The 13,919-nt window shown below is 38.4% G+C and overlaps 2 protein-coding genes and 1 non-coding gene across 3 annotated transcripts; 2 read left to right on the top strand and 1 right to left on the bottom strand.

Moving 5' to 3' along the window:
- Positions 1 to 1,060: 1,060 nt before the first annotated feature.
- On the top strand, positions 1,061 to 7,816 carry LOC149059683 (uncharacterized). The gene is made up of 2 exons (XM_089217758.1): positions 1,061 to 1,349; positions 7,259 to 7,816. The coding sequence occupies exon 2, from the start codon at positions 7,259 to 7,261 to the stop codon at positions 7,814 to 7,816; it is 558 nt and encodes a 185-aa protein (XP_089073884.1). The 5' UTR covers positions 1,061 to 1,349.
- A 2,077-nt stretch (positions 7,817 to 9,893) lies between these two features.
- Positions 9,894 to 9,966, top strand: TRNAT-UGU (transfer RNA threonine (anticodon UGU)). Its single transcript has one exon. It is a non-coding gene; the product is annotated as a tRNA-Thr (tRNA).
- A 279-nt stretch (positions 9,967 to 10,245) lies between these two features.
- Positions 10,246 to 11,341, bottom strand: LOC107171749 (uncharacterized). Its single transcript, XM_089225469.1, has 3 exons — positions 10,619 to 11,341; positions 10,457 to 10,558; positions 10,246 to 10,395 (listed from the first exon to the last, which is right to left on the bottom strand). Exons 1-3 carry the CDS (start codon positions 11,339 to 11,341, stop codon positions 10,246 to 10,248), a joined length of 975 nt encoding a protein of 324 aa, XP_089081595.1.
- Between the last annotated feature and the right edge of the window lie 2,578 nt (positions 11,342 to 13,919).

Below are 13,919 nucleotides of genomic sequence, written 5' to 3'. Positions count from 1 at the left end.
TATCAGTTAAATATATTACATTTAAATAATATACTGTTCATAATGTTAGTGATATGATTTCCATCATTTAGATATCTATGATAAGATAACATCTTACATGTATATGATTGATATGTATGTGAGAGAGATGGATGGTGAGGTGAGGATCAACATGTAAGTGATAAACTTAGGTTATATTTAAATAAATTATATATATATATATATAATATACATATATATTATATGCGTAGAGTTTTCCATAGCATTAAGATATTTTTAAATATATATACTATATTATTGTAAACATATCATATCATATTAAAATAAATGCTTAAGAATTTAGGTAATGGATGTAATGATTCTATATAAATTATATAGGAATAACGAGAATATTTATTGTAAATTATTATTATTATATGAAAAAAAATTAACCTAGTTTATAGATATCTATCTATCTATGTATGATGTGAGTATGTATGATAGTATAAAATTGATGAGGATATAAATTCATAATCAAACATAGTGTAGATAAGTTTTTTTTTTTTTTTTTTTATATAATTCATTATTTGAAAATATCAAGTTATTATATCAATCATATCTTTTATATACTTAACACTATTTAATAATCAGATACATAGATATTATATTTATATATAATATCAATATCCCATTATCAAATCAAACATTTTTCTAATATCACAACATCATTACAATTATGATGGTAGCTAACAACTTAATGATTGAAAGTTATCTAATTCAATCAATGGAATATATCGTAAAACTCATACATATTATCTAAAATATCATCTTAGATAGGTGTTCATAATGATAATTTAGTAAAACCTATGATATTTAGTTGATAGCCTTAAATATATTTAATTACCTTTTAGACAAATATATCACACTTTAATATACTGTTTACTATAGTATCAAAAATTAAATATGTTATTATGAGATGTGTAGGTGTTATTACACTTTCAATTAACCTTTAATGTCTATCGAAACGTTAACAGTCGTCAATAATATTATAAACGTTTAATTAAATTAAAATTATATACATCATACGGTATATCTTTGTCGCGGTCGTTATCGCAACGACCGCGGCGTCTCTATCGACGTCCGCGAGATCGCGACCGACAACCGGTCTGGCCGCCGCCTGCGGCACGGCCGCCGGCCCGGCCAGCGGCGGTGACGGCGGCGACAGCTTTAGCCGGACCGCCGTCAACGTCGTACGCAGTGACAATCGTAATATATATATATAAATATTCGGATAATAAACGTGTGTGTCTAAATAATACGTTGTAGTATTTATTTATTTAAGATCCAAACCGTTCCTACACCTACATTGGCGCAGTCGAGTAAGGAGTAAGGTAAGTGCTAATTTTAATAAAAATAATTTTACGTAAATTAAAGTAAATTAGCACATATCAGGTTAAAAGAACCTACAATAGGTGTCCTGATCATACCGGTTCCTAATATTTTTATTCAGATTTTTTTTTTTTATTATTAATAAAATATTAAGGGCTTGTCCAATCTAAGGTGGTAAATTGTAGCAAAATTTGCAAAATTTAGCGTAATTCCTACAGTGCTAAACTTGGTTTAGGCTATTTATAGATTGGAAAGTACATATCTCTACCAGCGATAGCCCGAGTTACGTAATATCGTATCCATCGTAATTTAATTAGATAGATAATAGCAATTAAATTTAATCTGCACAATGGTTACTAAATGCATTAGTGAGTTAAATATTGTCGATATTAACAGGGAATTATTGAAACGTGGTATTGAGACCGGGGGGTCCAAGGCCGATAAACTCTTGGCTTTAGAAGAGTATATTCGGACCAAGGAAAGCATTGACCCAAGATCAGTACGGTTTGGGGAAACTGACGAGACGTCAGCCCAGGTACCGGAAGGGAAAACATCGGAGGCTCAAACTGAGGAGGATGAGGTCAACTCTGAAAAGAACTTGATAAATCAGTTTATGGAGCAGATGTTAGACAGGCTGGAGGGGTTGGAAACAACGGTCGACAAGCAACAATTGACAATCGCTACTCTCAGCGAGAGCGTGGAACGCTTGGAGCGGGAGTTAGCAGAAGAAAAGCATAGGTCGACCGAGCGGGTGGAGCAAGCAAGTTGCTCATGCCGTGAAAATTCCCAACAACCATCAACCAGCCATATATCCGGAGCCAATCAGATTTGCCCGGACGAAAGTCAAAATCGTCCGGTCAAAACTCAAAGTGTGAGTTTTGAGAGCCGATGGGCGAACATACGGAGCAGATTGACCGGGGAAAACCCGAGAAATCGGAGTTCTTCCGGAGTTTCCGGTAACCGGTCCGGAGTGTCCGGTGAAATGTCCGGAGTCTTCGGTAATCTGTCCGGAGTGTCCGGTGAAGTGTCCGGCGGAAGTCATGAGGAAGCGTTACGGAGTAGTTTTTCCGGAGTAAAACGCGTGCATTTCCCGGACAGCCTGCTCATCCCTCAAAATGAGCTAAATATGGCCCGTGCGTCGATACCAGAGTTTGCCGGTAAGAGGGAGGAAGACCCAGTGCGGTTTTTGCTCCAGGCCGAGGCAATACTTGAAGAAACTGGTATCCACAAGGCTAGATGGGTGACCGTTTTGGCCCCTCAGCTGAAGGCACAGGCAGGAACATGGTGGGGAACCATGAGAGCGTTGGACTTACCATGGCAAGAGTTCAGGTCTGAACTATTGGAAAAGTTCAACGGGGACGAGTTGCAGTCGAGTCTGCAATCAGAATTGTTGAGCACCGCTCAGACCAAGACCGAAACACTGGGGGAGTATGTCCTACACAAGTACCAGTTGTATCGGAGGTTAAACCTTGGTCTGACAGAAGAAGCGGTGGTAATGACAGTGATTGGACACATGCGTGATGAATTTAGAATTCATGCACGTATACAGCGACTGAAATCGTTCAGCGAATTACGAGCGCTTGCCCATGTTCTGGATGGTAGCAAGGCCGTAATATCGGATAAGGCGGGAGTGAGCACCAACGTACCACCAAAGTTAAAATGGTTGGATAAACGAAAAGCTGAGAGTGCTGAGAAATCCCAGGTGCCAAATCCGAAGCAACGACTATCTTCGGGAGCAGGATGCAGGGTATGTGGTAGTCATGACCACTGGCAAGCTGCATGTCCAAAAAGGAAGTCGGAGTCGGGAAACGCCAAAACGACCGGCTGGACCGCCGGGTCCCGGCCGGCCAGGAAGTAACCGGCGGAAAAGTCACGAGTCGTCCGAAGAGTGGTAAGCAACGAAGTTCAACTCGGGCAGTGAGTAACGTTCCGATACAGGAACCACAAATTACAAAAACTGACCCGAAAAAACGGAACTTCGGAGCAATACGGACCGGAGACTCGGGAAATGGCCCGAAGAAGTCGGACCAAAAGAGTTCTGAACCGGTAAAATCCGGTAAGAACGGCATTCCTCCGGAGAAAAACTTTGGTCACCCGAAGATAAGCTCCGGAGTGAGGAGTTGTCCGGTGAAAACCGTCGAGCCTCCGGAGAAACACCGGAGAAAGCGCCGAAATCACCCGAGAAAACCCATTGAAAACGACGTTCCGGTAAAGGAACCACAGTTCGCGACAATGGACCGGGAAAATGATTCGGTGATGGAAACGGGTTCCGACCACCTGGACAACAGGTCGGGAAAATCTTTAAGAGTCGAAAGTGTTCCGGACAAAAGTGAAAATCCCACCGAGGTGAGTGATGTTTCCAATAAAAATGTCGCGGACAGCATTTCAAGTGATGCGGAACAAGATGAGTTAACACAGGAGTTGTTAATTTGTCCGGTCACAGCCGAAGATTTTTCCGAGGAGTTTATTCCTTATCCACGGGAAAAGTGCAAGAGGAGAGACTCAGATACGGACTCAAAGTTCGAGTTGAGAGAACGCTTTTCGGATCTGCGGACCGGAGTGTTAGAGTCTCCAGCCATTGCAACGGTGTCAACGGGGAAAACTACAGTAACGGATATTCCGTTACCGGCCATAGAACTAGAGTTTGCACTCGGGGCAGTAGTAGCGCTACTGGACTCCCAGGCGGCGAGGACATACGTCAAACCGTGGGTGGCAAAGAAGTTTGGCCGGAGTTTTACCGAAGAACCGGAGACTGTCCGGATGGCGGACGGTCGGACCCAAGAAATTACGGAGTTTTCCGAATTTCGGGCCCAGATAGTGGATCTGGAGGTAAGCTTCAGGGCAGCAGTGTTAGACGATCTCATCGGAGATGTCTTCCTGGGCCATGATTTCATCGTGGAGCAACAAGTCGCTTGGGACTATAGCGGTTGCATAATCCACCTGGGGAAAGAAAGACGTGTTTCCGTGAGTTGGAGAAATCCAGTAACTCCGGTCACCGTAGGAGTGGACCTAACAACCGCAGGATTACCCGAAGGAGAGTACGGTATGCGGGTCAAAGAAGTCCTATGCCAATATCCGGAGGTTTTCTCCGGAGAAGTAGGCAGAACTCGGGTGATAGAGCACCAGATCCGTCTCAAGGATCCAAATCCGGTGGCTCTAAACGCTTACGGGTACTCCCGAGAGAAAAACGAGGTGATTGCCGAAATGGTGCGAGACATGGAAGAACAGGGTTTTGTTGAACCTAGCATCTCTCCATGGGCTGCACCGGTGGTACTCGTGAAGAAAAAGGATGGCTCACGTAGATTCTGCGTTGACTATCGCCGTCTGAACATGCAGACGGAGTCGGACGCTCACCCGATGCCGGATCTCCATGACATGGTCCGAGGAATGGGTGGAGCGAAGATTTACAGCACCATGGATTTGAAATCAGGATACTGGCAGGTGGGTCTCTCACCAGAGACACGTCCACTCACGGCGTTTAGGACCCAAAGAGGATTATTCCAGTTCAGAGTAATGCCTTTTGGACTTAAAAACGCCCCCGCCACATTCTGTCGCTTGGTAAGCGAGGTCTTCCGTGGGTTAGTTGGTAAATTTGTGTTGGTTTATTTGGATGATATTGTGGTATACTCGGAGAGTCCCGATCAACATCTAAACCACTTGCAGAGAGTCTTGGAGCGACTCCAGTCTTACGGTCTGACGTGCCAACCGAAAAAATGTACATTCGGGGTGGCACAGATCAAATTCCTAGGACACGTCGTGGACGGTGAAGGAATAGACCGGGAACCGGAGAAACTGACGGCGATTCAAGAACTACCGGTCCCAAAAAAGACAAAGGACGTGTTACGGGTATTAGGCGTTTGTGGTTGGTACAGCCAATTCGTGCCACACTACGCCGAGATCACAGCACCACTCACGAGTCTGTTGGCCAAAGGGACCAAATGGCGTTGGTCAGAAATTGAGCAAGAGGCGTTCCGGAAGTTGAAGGAGTCTTTGGTGTCCGCACCATGGCTCTGCCCTCCTCTTCCGGGTAAGCCATTCAATCTACAGACCGACGCAAGCGAAGTCGGAGTTGGTGCCGTGCTCTTCCAGCGGGGGGAGAGTGGTGATAGGAAAATCATTTCCTACGCCAGCAAAAAACTCAATCCAGCACAGGGAAGATACTCGGCAGTCGAACGTGAATGTCTAGCCATAGTTTGGGCGGTTGACAGGTTTAGGCCATATCTTGAGTCTGGTAAGTTTATGTTATTCACGGATAACGCGGCACTCCGATGGTTACAGCAAGCCCGCTGTACCAACAGCAAACTAACGCGATGGGCGCTACAACTCGGGGCTTTCGATTTTGAAATCCGGCACGTGCCTGGAGTAGAAAATGAAGCAGCCGACGCGCTATCCCGTTGTCCGGTGGGACCGAATACAGTGGACGAAGAATCGTTGGAGAACAATATCCACGATCCCCCTGTGATTCGGCCCGGAGTGTCCGAAGAAACTTCCGGAGTCTTCGGTGATCTGTCCGGCGTGTCCGGAGGATCCGGTGTGGGTGCAACCCAGTGTGGAGCGATCCAGCCGAAGAGGGATGACGAAAACGTCACATGGCAAGTTGTCCGAGAGTGGCAACAAAATGACCCGAACATACGGGAGATAGTTGGTAAACTCTCCGGAGACGGTGCAAGGTTCGGTCGTCTTCGGAAGTTGTACATCATCCGGGACAAGGTGTTGCACCGCCACCCACGATCCATCGCGCATGGAGAAGAGGGGGTGGTTGTTCCGGTGGACAAGGCCCAGATTCTGCTACAAAGGTTTCACGACCACGATACAGCGAATCACCCAGGGTGGAAAGAAACGTACCGAAGCATAAAGAGTCGTTTCTTTTGGGCCGGTATGCGTGAAGCAGTGCGAAATTACGTGCGGGCGTGCGACGTTTGTGCACGTGTAAAACCACTGAATCGCAAACCAGAAGATCGGATATGCACCCGAGTCCCACGGCAACCTTGGGAGGTGCTGAGCATCGATCTTATGGGTCCATACCCACGAACGCAGAGGGGTAAGACAACGATTTTGGTAGTAACTGATTGTTACAGTCGCTGGGTAGAGGCGTACCCCTTAGGAAAGGCGACGACCAAATCGATTGTGGATACATTCGAACGGGAGTTGTTCCCACGGTTCGGATACCCGAGGGCATTATTGTCAGATAATGGCCCGCAGTTCGTGTCCAAGGCAATGGGAGACGCACTAAGGAGGTGGGGAGTGGAAGGATGGACGACTCCAATATACCACCCGCGTGCCAACCCGGTAGAAAGGCAAAATCAAGAGTTGAAGAAAGGGTTTCGAACCTTACTTGTTGATAAGCCTCATCATCTGTGGGGTGTCTACCTGCCACACGTGTTGTTCTCCGTAAGAAACAGGGAAAACCGAAACACCGGACAGTCACCGGCCAAAATGATGTTTGGTCGGGAGATCAAGGCCCCCGGAGATTGGCAGCTCGAGCTGGCCGAAGGATCCCGGGACGCGGGCAAAAATGGTCCGGAGTTGTCCGGAGCAGCGCGGAAACCTCCGGTAGAAATCGAAGATTCTCCGGTGGAACCAGATGATATTCCTGTGGTAGAGGGGGGGGCCCGGTGGTTTCCGGCCCCAAGGGCCCCAGGACCCATATACCCCCAGAATCCCCGGGAAGAAACAATCTGTCGGTAGGGGATTGGGTATACTACGTACAAAGCGCATCCGCAGTCAAGTGCGGAGAAGCGTTTTCACGCGGGGTTCGCCCCGAAATGGTTAGGTCCGGTTAAGTTGGGTAAACCACTAGGAACTGGAGTGTTCTTGACGGAGGGTAAACACCCTACTAAGTTACATGTCTCAGCGATGAAGCGAGCTGTAGGACCGTCAGAGAACACTAACTAATCATACCTTGTTTCAGATGGCAGAACGCGCCAATAACCCGCCACCAAACCGCAACAACCGGCCATCCCGTGGCATGATTGCCACTCACGTGGAGAAGCTCCGGGCAATGGCCGCGCAGTTGTTGCGGGAAGCCAGGAGGCTCTCCGGGGATGGACCGGAGGACACGGTGCGCGGTTGGTCGGCCGAACGCGCGGCCACCGCGTCGTTCGGCCGGATACGAGCAAGCCCGACTGCATGGGCCTTGTTCGAGCGGGGTTTCGCCGAGGGACGCCGGTCCACCCGAGCGAACACCCCACAGCCCGAAGCCGCCAGGCCCAGGGCAGGACCACCCAGGCGAGTGCCACCTCGTCGAACAGCACCGGCGTACCAGCGCCACGACGTCCGGGATGGACGTGGCCGGTTCCGGCGGCCAGCGGGGCAGCCGCAAGCCCAGCAGCCCGTGGTGCAGCAGCCAGCAGAGCAGCAGCTAACTCCACCAGCAGGCACCCAGGAGCAGCAGCTAGCCACGGTGGAGCGGTGGATCCAGGCCATGGAGGTGACGCCCGGGGACCCGGGAATCCTCCCCGTGGACTAGGTTGCTCGGTCGCGTCTCGTGGACTCGGGGGGGAGTATGTCGCGGTCGTTATCGCAACGACCGCGGCGTCTCTATCGACGTCCGCGAGATCGCGACCGACAACCGGTCTGGCCGCCGCCTGCGGCACGGCCGCCGGCCCGGCCAGCGGCGGTGACGGCGGCGACAGCTTTAGCCGGACCGCCGTCAACGTCGTACGCAGTGACAATCGTAATATATATATATAAATATTCGGATAATAAACGTGTGTGTCTAAATAATACGTTGTAGTATTTATTTATTTAAGATCCAAACCGTTCCTACACCTACATCTTCTATCAATCTAGTGATTACATACTATACGTAATATCGATGATAGAGAATACAATATACAATGAAAAAATTATTAAGAGAAGATTTATTAAGGTTAATAGAAATTATAAGTATATCAATTTTAAATAAAGGTTGTATTAAGTTAAATACTAACGAATTAACAATGATTAATTAATTAATTTAAGATAATTATTTATGATAAACATATATATATCATGATTAATTAAATTATATATTTCTAACTAACCTGAATAAGAAAATTAAATAATATTATACTACTATTTATAACATACCGTCAATATATCACCTGATAATAATTAGTGATATTATGTAACTATCACTCGAAATTCTTATAATTGTATTATGAAAATGTGAGAGTGTACAACTTTTAATTGTTTTTTAATGATCTATATATAGTAAACAAAACTATTAAACCTATTTCATCACAATATTTTAGGTATAAATAAAGCATACCGATGTCGAGAATATCATCAGATGTGATACAATTGCTTTACTGATAAGTTGTTATTCTATTTAATTAAAATCATTTTTATACCATTAAAATTGTACAAGTGTTTCCAAACATGGCTGGTTCAATCACGGATAATGTGGCTATATACAAGAAAACCTTTACATATATCTCACCGACACCACCTTCAGAGCTCATCGATTCTACTAACTATACGTTAAACTTCGAGAAACGTAAGTTTATACACATTGGAATCAATCCTAGTGATATGTTCAGAGTAGCAATGCAAATAATAACCCCATCACGTTATGTTAATATTTCAAATGAGTTTCTCAAGCAGATATTTTCACTAATGGATAATATCTTATCATTTATTTTAAAGCAGCCGGGGAAGTATAAAAGAACCATATTTCTTGAGACAGAGAATTTCAAATTATCTAGTATGATGTATAGCGGGGAAAACACATTAGTAATAGAAGTAGTATATATTTGTATGTTCACAGCCAGCTTTTCCACGGTAAAAATTGTTTTTCAAGGCGAAAATTCTCCCGTGGAGCACACTGATTTACCGCGTAACACAATACGGTGATTACACAAGATTGTCCACCTATTTGCGCCTTACACAAAAATATTTACCGTATCAACTATTTTTTTATTAGATTTTCAGATTTTTTTAAATTTTTATAAAAAAAGTTTATTAAATAATTTGTTCTTTACTTGAAATATTATTTTTATAAAAATTAGTGATATTTGATTGAAAAAATTTAAAAAAAAACGGAAAAAAATAGTTGATGCGGTAAATATTTTTGTGTAAGGGGCAAATAGGTGGACAATCTTGTGTAATCACCGTATTGTGTTACGCGGTAAATCAGTGTGCTCCAAGGGGGAATTTTCCCCTTGAAAAACAATTTTTACCGTGGAAAAGCTGGCTGTGAACATACAAATATATACTTCTAATAGAGAAATATCATATTATTGTAAACATATCATATCATATTAAAATAAATGTTTAAGAATTTAAGGTATGTGATTATGTATGATAGTATAAAATTTATGTAGGTATAATTATATAGTAACTTCATATTTCCAAATAATGAATTATTTCAAAAAACTTATCTGTACTATGTTTGATTATGTATTTTATATATTTAAATGTATATGTAATCTTCATATTATGTATGATAATAAATCTATATTTAGAATCTATAGATGTATGTATGTATGTATATATATATATATATATAAGTCATAGTTCGGTATAGTGGATATACTTGAAATTTAGTCACTTTTTGATATATAGCCTCTATAGTTCAGTGGTTAGAGCATTGGTCTTGTAAACCAGAGGTCGGGAGTTCAATTCTCTCTGGAGGCATGACATTTATCTTTTACTATAAGGTTGAATGAGGATTATGTGTAAATTCAGATGAGTACTGCTTACATTTAAACTTAATGATAATCTTTAAAATGGAAATAAAATGAAAGTTATATTTGATATAGTGAAATAATAAACACTTTGAAATATTGTTAAGTAAGAACATTGTAAATACCGATTTTAAAACTTAATATTATTTCAATAAATGAAAACATGTATAATATATATCATATCTTTTTTTTTTATTTTTATTTCATATAAATTGTTAATTCATTACAATTATTGAAACGAGTTTGCTCTTTTTATTCTGTGTAATGATCTTGGAAAAGTAGCGTACGTTAGCGGATGAGGTGAGTATTGTGTGTTGAAAAAATCAGGACCATCATTAGCATCAAATGATTGGAGTAGATCATGAATTGAATCGTATGACTGAAAAAGTATACAAATATAAAACAATTATAAATTGTATTATTGTTATTTTATAAATTACCTCTGCTTTGAAAACACCTCCTTCCTCATTTTGTGTATCAAATGTATTGTCTATCATGATGTTTGTTGGTGAGGTTGGTGAAGTCGCATTTCCATTAAATAGCTAAAAATAATTAATTTATTATTATTTTTATAAGAGGTATAAATATATTTTTTAACATACCTCTGATGACGTCATCTCCCTATTCCAACGTTGTATCGAATGTTCTGCTAATTGTGTATATCCAAACATTTTGAGTTGACTGATGACATTAACATCATGCTTAGGACTATTTTCAATAATATGATCATCATGTATATTTTTAATAAATATAATCATTTCTTCACTCGTTCTTGGTATGGATTCCATTTTACTAAGTTCTCTATCGAGATACTCGGTGAATATTTCAAATTGATTTAAGATGATTGGTTGTATGATAGTTGATTTTCGTATAATTGTTTCAGAAATACACCATTCTAGACATTGAAGTCGTATGAGTTCTGTACGATTTAAAAGAATTCGACATCCATCATATGTCTTAGACTCTATTACTAATGTGTTTTCCCCGCTATACATCATACTAGATAATTTGAAATTCTCTGTCTCAAGAAATATGGTTCTTTTATACTTCCCCGGCTGCTTTAAAATGAATGATAAGATATTATCCATTAGTGAAAATATCTGCTTGAGAAACTCATTTGAAATATTAACATAACGTGATGGGGTTATTATTTGCATTGCTACTCTGAACATATCACTAGGATTGATTCCAATGTGTATAAACTTACGTTTCTCGAAGTTTAACGTATAGTTAGTAGAATCGATGAGCTCTGAAGGTGGTGTCGGTGAGATATATGTAAAGGTTTTCTTGTATATAGCCACATTATCCGTGATTGAACCAGCCATGTTTGGAAACACTTGTACAATTTTAATGGTATAAAAATGATTTTAATTAAATAGAATAACAACTTATCAGTAAAGCAATTGTATCACATCTGATGATATTCTCGACATCGGTATGCTTTATTTATACCTAAAATATTGTGATGAAATAGGTTTAATAGTTTTGTTTACTATATATAGATCATTAAAAAACAATTATAAGTTGTACACTCTCACATTTTCATAATACAATTATAAGAATTTCGAGTGATAGTTACATAATATCACTAATTATTATCAGGTGATATATTGACGGTATGTTATAAATAGTAGTATAATATTATTTAATTTTCTTATTCAGGTTAGTTAGAAATATATAATTTAATTAATCATGATATATATATGTTTATCATAAATAATTATCTTAAATTAATTAATTAATCATTGTTAATTCGTTAGTATTTAACTTAATACAACCTTTATTTAAAATTGATATACTTATAATTTCTATTAACCTTAATAAATCTTCTCTTAATAATTTTTTCATTGTATATTGTATTCTCTATCATCGATATTACGTATAGTATGTAATCACTAGATTGATAGAAGATATACCGTATGATGTATATAATTTTAATTTAATTAAACGTTTATAATATTATTGACGACTGTTAACGTTTCGATAGACATTAAAGGTTAATTGAAAGTGTAATAACACCTACACATCTCATAATAACATATTTAATTTTTGATACTATAGTAAACAGTATATTAAAGTGTGATATATTTGTCTAAAAGGTAATTAAATATATTTAAGGCTATCAACTAAATATCATAGGTTTTACTAAATTATCATTATGAACACCTATCTAAGATGATATTTTAGATAATATGTATGAGTTTTACGATATATTCCATTGATTGAATTAGATAACTTTCAATCATTAAGTTGTTAGCTACCATCATAATTGTAATGATGTTGTGATATTAGAAAAATGTTTGATTTGATAATGGGATATTGATATTATATATAAATATAATATCTATGTATCTGATTATTAAATAGTGTTAAGTATATAAAAGATATGATTGATATAATAACTTGATATTTTCAAATAATGAATTATATAAAAAAAAAAAAAAAAAAACTTATCTACACTATGTTTGATTATGAATTTATATCCTCATCAATTTTATACTATCATACATACTCACATCATACATAGATAGATAGATATCTATAAACTAGGTTAATTTTTTTTCATATAATAATAATAATTTACAATAAATATTCTCGTTATTCCTATATAATTTATATAGAATCATTACATCCATTACCTAAATTCTTAAGCATTTATTTTAATATGATATGATATGTTTACAATAATATAGTATATATATTTAAAAATATCTTAATGCTATGGAAAACTCTACGCATATAATATATATGTATATTATATATATATATATATAATTTATTTAAATATAACCTAAGTTTATCACTTACATGTTGATCCTCACCTCACCATCCATCTCTCTCACATACATATTAATCATATACATGTAAGATGTTATCTTATCATAGATATCTAAATGATGGAAATCATATCACTAACATTATGAACAGTATATTATTTAAATGTAATATGTTTAACTGATAATTAAATATAATTTTTCCACTTAAGAACATATTACTTTCGATAGAAGATAATCGAACATCATTTAAATTAGATTCGATTGTTTTATAATATTATTAAAACTTTGTTAGTTATTAAAGGATAATTATATAAGTAAAAACAATTTTTCACAGTCTGTAATAACATTTTCAAGAGTTTTATTCCAACTAGTTGTATATAATATATCAATGTGTGATACCTATAGTAACATATACCTACATAATGCTTAATCATTACATTATAGAGAGATATTTCACATATCATTAAAATTAAAAGTGTAATATATTTATATGATAGTTAAATATAATTTTTCTCCTATGTAGGTATATATTATTTTTGGGAGAAGAAAATCGAATATGATTTAAATTAGAATCCATCTTTTATAATATATTATCGATAGCTATTACCCCTCCAACAGTTATTAAAGGATAATTAAAAGTGATACACTTTCATAATAAAATATCAATATAAATTATACTAATATAATATTATATTCGAATTTACATAATAGATATTTTACTCAATATTATTTAATTAAATATGAATAATACTCGACATTATTTCTTTACACATGAACTCGATCGCGAAGTATATGATCAATCAGATAGGTATAGGTAGATTGTAGAGTATGGATATGTATAATAATATAGTATATTTTCTATAATAAACATGAATAAGAGGGGTAAGACTATTTATGGATTGGAGGAGGTAAGCGTAAGACCGTATATTGATAGGAGAATGGAAGAGGATTTTTAGGAGGAGGTTGTATGTATATGATAGGAAATCAGCCCTCTTATATCTGACCTCGTTACATAGTGTTAAAGTATATGGTATATCTATTTTTCATAATAGGTTTATCATAACATATTGATATCTACAGTTAAGATATTAGAAAACTTGATCTATCATGTTAATATAAATATAAT

Source organism: Diuraphis noxia, unplaced genomic scaffold (assembly GCF_037042655.1).
Source record: "Diuraphis noxia isolate RWA-SAM2 unplaced genomic scaffold, SU_Dnox_SAM2 contig0001, whole genome shotgun sequence".
Lineage (NCBI taxonomy): Eukaryota > Metazoa > Arthropoda > Insecta > Hemiptera > Aphididae > Diuraphis > Diuraphis noxia.
This window is presented reverse-complemented; position numbering and strand designations above follow the sequence as displayed.